The 8,346-nt window shown below is 45.2% G+C and overlaps 1 protein-coding gene across 1 annotated transcript in view; it reads left to right on the top strand.

The window, feature by feature from the left end:
- Positions 1 to 1,940: 1,940 nt before the first annotated feature.
- CARMIL2 (capping protein regulator and myosin 1 linker 2) overlaps positions 1,941 to 8,346 on the top strand; it is a 95,675-nt gene continuing 89,269 nt past the window's right edge. The window contains exon 1 of the mRNA XM_087729303.1: positions 1,941 to 2,160. Within this exon, the coding sequence (XP_087585429.1) occupies positions 1,941 to 2,160 (220 nt within the window). The remainder of the gene's footprint in view (positions 2,161 to 8,346) is intronic.

Below are 8,346 nucleotides of genomic sequence, written 5' to 3'. Positions count from 1 at the left end.
AGACTGAGTTGAAAAAAGTCTTGACCACGCCTCTCTGCTTCTGGAAGCCAGTTTTTTAACTCAGTCTAGCCTAAGGAAGACATATTCAAGACTTTCCCGTATTCCATTTTTTAATATTGTGGATATGACTATAAACTGGCTTGGATTCTCCAACCGGTGAATCCAGAAGCCAAGAGAGGCATGGTCAAGACTTAGAGCCGAGGTGGCGCGGTGCTTAGGGTGCAGTACTGCAGGCCACTTCAGCTGACTGTTATCTGCAGTTCAGCGGTTCAAAAATAGACTGGAGAGCCATTTGACTTTCAGGAGCCGAGGTGGCGCAGTGGTTAGAGTGCAGTACTGCAGCCACTTCAGCTGACTGCTAGCTGCAGTTCGGCGGTTCAAATCTCACCGGCTCAAGGTTGACTCAGCCTTCCATCCTTCCGAGGTGGGTGAAATGAGGACCCAGACTGTGGAGGCGATATGCTGACTCTGTAAACCGCTTAGAGAGGGCTGAAAGCCCTATGAAGCGGTATATAAGTCTAACTGCTATTGCTATTGCTATTTTCAACTCTAGGCTAATGGGCTGAATTTAACCCATGCTTGGATTCTCCAAGCAGTGCCCAGAGAACAAACAGCCAGTCAGGTAAGCCAACGGACTATCTGTTGTGAACATTGCAAAGCCTAATCAATGTTGGACTTTGTTGAATTGCTTTGATTATTATATTTAGGAGGACCTGGTGTTGTAGAATAGGATTAAAGCGGAGATACCCTCATCACCACCATTTCAGCCGTTGTCTATCCACTGCAGGATGAAGGCCTCTTCCGCATGTTTCCAATCAAGCTGTCTCTTGCCAATTGGCCCCACAATACTTGCTGATGTCATTCCATCTTGTTTTAGGTGTCTTTCGTGGAAACTTTTATCAAGTGGGATCCATTCTGACTGCCTTGGTCCACCTGCCATCAATCCTTGCTATATGACCAGCCCAGTGATGTGCAGGCAGGGGAGGCAGGGCCTCACCACTGTCATCATGAAAAGAAAAGAAAAATTAAAAGGAAAAAGGCTGAGGTAGTGGCTGCCAGAGTGACAGTGGATGACTCTGCTTAGTGCTTAACTGTTTAAAAAAGCCTCTAAAAAAGTGCCTCTACAGGAGGAGGCAAGAGAACTACGTGCCTCATTTAGTCTATCTTTATGATCACTCGAGCAGAGTTAAGCAAGGGTTAAAAGCCGAAAAATTCCTTATGTAGATGAGGCACTTGGTTCTCTTGCCTCTTCCTGTAGAGGGCCCTTTTTTTAGAGGCTTTTTTTAAACAGTTAAGCAGAGTCATCCATTGGAGGCTCTGGCAGCAGCTAGCCCAGCCTGACCTCAGCAGCTCTTGCCTTTTTCTTTTTACCTTTTTTACATTTTCATCATGGCAGACAAGAGGAGAGTTGAAATCCTCTGTGAAACAGCTGGAAAAGGTATGTGGGTCGGAGGGAGGGGGGAAGAATTCAAAATTATTGTAATTTGTAAGTAATTGTAATTTGTATTATTGTAAGTAATGTTTGTGTGTGTGTGTGTGTTTTACCCACCTCTGCTGGCACTCAGGCTGGCTTTTTATTTTTTAAAGCCCTGCCACCACGTCCGCCATAGAGCGGGACGCGTCCCACTCTATGGCAGATGCGGCGCCGGGACTTTAAAGCCACGCTTAGAACTAGATCACCTTTGGGGAGAAAGTAAATGATTGTAGGCTGCAGCCTTAAGCCCTGTCGTCTGGTATAAATGGCTTCAAGCAGCCTCCGATAGAGAAGCTGCCTTCACGGGAAGCGGTGGCTGGATTGGGGGTGCGACTGAAGCTTCCTTCCAGCTGATCGGCCTGAGGCGGGGCCCTTTGCGGAAGCGTTAGCCTTTGCAGTGGCTACGAGGCGAGGATCGCGCAGGAGACAGTTGATTTTGGGTGCGGAGCCTGGGCGAGCTGGAGCCATGGTGCAGGTCTACAATTTGCACCCCTTCGGGTCGCAGCAAGTCGTCCCTCTGAAGCAGGAACCAGCGCTCTTCTGCTGCGGGCAGGACGTACTCCTGGTGGCCTGCGGTTCCGGCGCCTGCAAGGTGGAAGCGTTTGCCCTGCCGGGCGGGCAAAAGCCTAAAGAAAGCGCCCCGCCACTTCTGTCTGACATAGAGGTGTCCCGCACCCCGCAGCTGGGTCAGACATAGCTGCAGGGAGCGGGGCGCCTCTATTTCGGACATAGCTGCGGGGTGGGCAAAAGCCGCTTTCTTTCTTTTTGCCTCACCAGCCATAAACTTCACCGCACGTTACTGGGCCAGCCCATTTCCATTTCAATTCTTTTATTCTCTTGCAGGGGTGGGTTCCGGCAGGGACTACTGCCGATTCACTCTAGGGCGCATTTGATGTGCACTGCGTGCGCATGTGCAGTGCAATAAAATTTCTGCGCATGCGCAGAAGCAAAAAACAAGATGGTGATGCCTATGGCACCGCCCGGAGAACCAGTTCAGGGACGTGGCATGCCTGGGTTGCTGCCAGTTCCAGCGACCCAGGCCACCAAACCACTAACTGTTCGGCTGAACCAGTAGGAACCCACCACTGCTCTCTTGATATTGTATACTTTCATTTAGCGATGCAGTGGCTCAGTGGCTAAGATGCTGAGCTTGTCGATCAGAAGGCAGTTCGCCGGTTTCAAATCCCTAGCGCCGCGTAACGGAGTGAGCTCCCGTTACTTTTCCCAGCTTCTGCCAACCTAGCAGTTCGAAAGCATATAAAAATGCAAGTAGAAAAATAGGGACCCCCCTTTGGTGGGAAGGGAACAGTGTTCCATGCGCCTTTGGCATTTAGTCATGCCGGCCACATAACCACGGAGACGTCTTCGGACAGCGCTGGCTCTTTGGCTTTGAAACGGAGATGAGCACCACCCTCTAGAGTCAGGAACGACTAGCACATATGTGCGAGGGGAACCTTTACTTTTATAGTTCTCTAATCCATGTGCAGGTTTTTCTGTCTTGTTTTGCATTGCCGAACATGTTACCACGGCTCTTTTTGCACTTAGATGTATTGTTAGAATATTCTGGATCAGGGACAGTTAATTAACACTGTTTTCTAAAGAGGTTGAAGTCTTTTAGCCTCAGCCTTGCAAAACTAGAATAAAGAATATATTCCACAGATTTTCTTCCCTGCGTGCTTTTTGATATTCCGAATTCAAAAAGGGTTGTATTTTTATGCTTCTGTATTCAAAATCAAACAGAACTCTAGGCTTAGAAATGTTTGTGCAAATTTAAGATAGTGTTTGTTAATTTATGAATGGCAGAAAATAAATGTGCTCTCGGAATAGTTTGTGGTATGTTTCCATGAGTCGTATTGTTGGGCAGCTTTGCAATGATTCAGTAATGGAAGCTGAAGCTGAACAATAATCTTAATAAACTCCTTCACATTAGTTTATCATGGGAACCTCAGCCGTTACAGTTAATTCAATAAGGGTGGTTAAAGTTTTCAGAGCTGAATGTGATCTTTGAGCCCAGCCTGTTCTGAGATTATGAGAAAATTCTTCAGAGCTTTCTCCCTGACTCCATGTAGACCGATGCTAAAAGTTAGCAGACCTGAGTGATGTATTGAAATTCACAGTCTCTGTTCACTGGTGGTGTGTGCGGTTTGGAACTTAGCAAATTAAACATTCCATGTATCTCCCACGTATTGGGGCTCAGCAAGTTTTTCAATACACCTGTTGTGATTTCCTGTTTTGAACTTCAAAAGCAAGGGGTTTTTTTGGTTTTTAAGCATATATTACTACACTGGAGATATATATATAAGACCCGAATACAACAAGACCAGTGTGTGTGTGTGTGTGTGTGTGTGTGTGTGTGCGCACGTGAGTGTGTGTGTGTGTGTGTTTTCATAGATTTTCACGGGTGTGGGTATGCTGGTCTTGTTGTATTCGGGTCTTTTCCCATGTAAGATTGAGATTTTCTTGGCAACGTTTCAGCGAGGTCTCATTTGCCATCTTCAGGCTGGTGTTTTCGGCTTAAAGTGTGGTGGGAGCTGCCATCTTTCTATAAATCTTGGTGGGATGTGTGGAGTGCTAGTTTTGTTTCCGTAAGTGAATTGATTGGCTGTGTGGTTGTATCATGATTGGTAGATTGGTGCTGATTGGTGCTGGCTGTGTGTCCATTGTTTTGCGTTGTAATGGCCTGGGTGGTGGGTGGGGTTCGTTTGTTGACTAGGGCTGGTTTCCAGATGTCTGGTAGGCGGGAGGTATCGTCACGTTTATTCATGTTGTGGGGGTGTTTCTCTATTTCGATAGCTTCCATAATTATTCTCTTGTTGAAGTGTTCAGTTTTGGAGATTAATTTGGTTCCTTCAAAATTAATTTCATGTCCTGTAGCTTTAAGGTGCTGGAAAAGGGAGGAAGTTTTTTCTTTTTTTCTTACTGGGTTCTTGTGTTCTGTGATGTGAAATTTCCTTCCTTTTCCAGCACCTTAAAGCTTCAGGACATGAAATTAATGTCCTGCAAAGCACGAAGCCGAAGCCACCAGCCTGAAGATGGCGAGTGGGACCTCGTCGAAACGTCGCCAAGATACTCTCAATCTTACACGGGAAAAGACCCGAATACGCCAAGACCTGCATATATGTACCCGTGAAAATCTACGAAAACACACACACACAATAGAATGTATGTTTCTACATTCGATCATATGTCGTGGTTCTTGTATAACTAAGGCAAGACAAAATTAATTAGATTCGCAGCATGTATCAGTTGAAAGATCTCTCTGGATTAGTCCATGGGTGTCCAAACATGGCAACTTTTAAGACTTGTGTACTTCAACTCCCAGAATTTCCCATGCAGGCTGAGGAATTCTGGGAGTTGAAGTCCACAAGCCTTAAAAAGTTGCCAAGGTTGGACATCCCTGATCTAATCCAACATAAGGTTTAGTAGAAGAATTTATCTTGAGAGCATCTGCTCCTGCGTGAAAATCTCCAGCAAAAGAGAGTTCATCACTGTCTTAACAAACTCTTCCACTACTTTAAAGAACATTTACCATCAACAAATTATCTGATTTTTAGTCTGAATATCATTTCTTTTAAATTGACGCAAATCTATCCTGCCTTTGGTTTCAGTAGAGTGGTGGCTGAGCCGCTTGAAAGCCAATCACCTTTTAGAAAAATATAGACTTGTACAACACTTTCGCTCCCCTTTTCCAACTTCAAGGATAGTTTCTTCAACTATTATTTATATGGCTTGATTGCCAGAATTATATACTAGGCTAGCCAATAACCCAGCGTTGCCCAGGTATTTATTTATAGGGTAGAAAGGCCTGAACCAAACATAATTTCTAATGTTGGATTTTCCTCCTTACCAGAGGGAGCCTCCTTGTAAAGTACTGTGAAGCCGTTACTATGGCAACTCCATTGCGCTGTACAGTAGAAGCCATTTTAAGGCACAACAGGCTGCATCTTTACAGAACACCCCCCCAGGGGTTTTGGGAGTGCCTTACCCCCACAATATTTTTTGCAGAGGTGTGTATGTGTGTGTGCATTTGTAAGAAGTCTATAAAACAGTCAATAGCAGTAGACTTATATACCGCTTCATAGGCCTTTCAGGCCTCTCTAAGCGGTTTACAGAGAGTCAGCATATTGCCCCCAACAATCTGGGTCCTCATTTTACCCACCTCGGAAGGATGGAAGGCTGAGTCAACCCTGAGCCAGTGAGATTTGAACCGCTGACCTGCTGATCTAGCAGTAGCCTGCAGTGCTGCATTTAACCACTGCGCCACCTTGGCTCTTGGTCAGGAACTAATAACCCTCTGGTATTGTTCTGAGATTTTCTATAACGGTGACTCCCTAATTGCAGAAGCAGGTAGCCAGTGCTAACAGATCAACATCCCAAATGTTCTCCAGAAATGGAGTATCAGAACCATCAATATATATATATATATATATATATATATATATATATATATGTATATGTATATGTATATGTATATGTATATGTATATGTATATGTATATGTATATGTATATGTATATGTATATGTATATGTATATGTATATGTATATGTATATGTATATGTATATGTATATGTATATATATATTTGGGGGAAGAGAGGATGAAAGTTTGTCTTATTTGTTAATCACTCCAAGCAGAACTAGGAAACCTCAAACTTAAATTGAAACCGCTTTGTCAGTAACCCAGAGACCCACCAACCAGAACCCCTAGTTGAAAATAATTTTAGCATTACAGTCTGAACCCAGATAGGCATTTTTGAGAATTAAACAGAGTTCACAACAACAGAACTATCTAGTTCCTGGTGAACTCCAGTTTTCTTAAGGGCATAGACCTTGGGTTGGTTGTTAGCCGAATCAAAATCATGGTGGTTTACTGGAGCATTTGAACAACGTGTGGATTTCAGTCTCTTTTAGCTTAGTTAATTTATGTTTTGTTTATTTATTGAATTTATATTGCCACCTATTCGCCCATGGCAACTCAATCCCAGATCTTAGGTTCTATTTATTTATTTGATTTGATTTAGTTTGTCAAACACGTACAAGCTAACAGGTATAAGTATAAACATGGACATGAAAAAGGGAAATGAGTACAAATAAATGGGGGCAGTGGGACAGTGACGGAAAGCACACTGGTGCGCTTATGCCCGCCTCCTTACAGACCTCTTAGGAATGGGGTGAGGTCCACGGTAGACAGTTTAAGGTTGAAGCTGTGGGGGTTAGAGGAAGTGACAACGGAGTTGGGTAGAGCATTCTATGCATTGACGACTGTGTTACTGAAGTCATATTTTCTGCAATTGAGTCTGGAGTGGTTTACCTTGAGTTTGTATCTATTGTTTGCCCATATATTATTGAGGTTGAAGCTGAAGGCCGGGAGGCCCTCACAACAGTCACTCGTGCCCTTGTGACCTCTAGACTGGACTACTGCAATGTGCTCTATATGGGGCAGCCCTTGAAGAGCATTCGGAGACTTCAGCTTGTCCAGAATGCAGCCGCGCGAGCGATCGTGGGTGCACCTCGGTTCACCCACGTAACACCTATCCTCCGCGAGCTGCACTGGCTGCCTATTGGTCTTCAGATACGCTTCAAGGCGCTAGTCGTCACTTATAAAGCCCTTCATGGTATTGGACCTGGGTACTTGAGAGACCGCCTGCTGCCAATTACCGCCAATAGACCGATTAGATCCCACAGATTAGGCCTCCTCCGAATTCCATCCATCGGCCAATGCCAGCTGGCGACTACCCGGAGGAGAGCCTTCTCTGTGGCTGCTCCGACCCTCTGGAACGAGCTCCCCGTGGAGATTCGAACCCTCACCACCCTCCAGGCCTTCCGCAAAGCCCTTAAAACCTGGTTGTTCCGACAGGCCTGGGGCTAAAGAGCTTTTGCCCCCCCCCCCTCGAATGGTATGGTTGTTGTGTGCTTTTAAATTGTGTATTGTTTTGTTGGTCTTTTTTATCCCTTATCTGTATCCCCTTCCCTGACTTGGATTGTGAGCCGCCCTGAGTCCCCTTCGGGGAAAAGGGCGGCATATAAGTGCAATAAATTCAATTCAATTCAAGTAGTTGTTGACTAAGTAGGACATTGTAGCAGACAATTTTGTGTACTATGCTTATGTCAGGCCATAGGTGGCATAGTTCCAGGTTGTCCAAGGCCAAAATTTCGAGCGTGGTGGCATAAGGGAATTCTAATGTGAGCAGAGGAGTGGAGGACTCTTCTCATGAAATACTTCTGGATTTTGGAATACCAGATCATGGAGTAATTAGCTCCCGAATCCCTAAAATAAAGCATTCCTGTCCAAGAGAGGAGCTTATGTATTTTTATTTCATAATTGTTAGTCCTTCCTATAAATTTGGCTAAATCTTAAAAGGGCAAATCTCTGGCTTTCCAGAGGCTGTTGAATTACCTCAGCCACTCTCCTCAATCATGAAGGATGCTGGGACTTGTAGTTCAGCCATTTCTGGAGAGCCATTGCTCTTCCACCACCAATTGCTCTGGAAGCCTTCAGCAGCTGGGTGAATAATAGGAGAAGGCAAGGTTCAGGCTGCTGTTTCGCAGGAGAGAGGTGGTGCTTCACAAGTCCCTGCTTTCATTCATCAACCGGGGCTGCTTAATTAGTCATTTATCTTCATGCAATGAGCTTCTGACTTTGCACATGGTGTGTAGGAGGACAAGTAGATTCCCACCTGCGGTGCCTCTGCTCTTCTTACTTGCTCTTGCAAAATGCACCTGGGGTGTCTGCTGCTTCCCTACTTGGGGCTTACTTTAAGTTGAAGTGGCTGGAAGACAGGAAGAGGCAGTTCAAGGTAAAGGGGGGGGGGAAGAGATAAGGCAACCCAAACTGTCATCTTGAACCCTCCGTAACCTGCTGCGCCTGAGCCT

Source organism: Thamnophis sirtalis, unplaced genomic scaffold (genome assembly GCF_051295495.1).
Source record: "Thamnophis sirtalis isolate CommonGarterSnake01/CBP01778 unplaced genomic scaffold, rThaSir2_p1.2 scaffold_14, whole genome shotgun sequence".
NCBI classification, from domain to species: Eukaryota; Metazoa; Chordata; class Lepidosauria; order Squamata; family Natricidae; genus Thamnophis; species Thamnophis sirtalis.
This window is presented reverse-complemented; position numbering and strand designations above follow the sequence as displayed.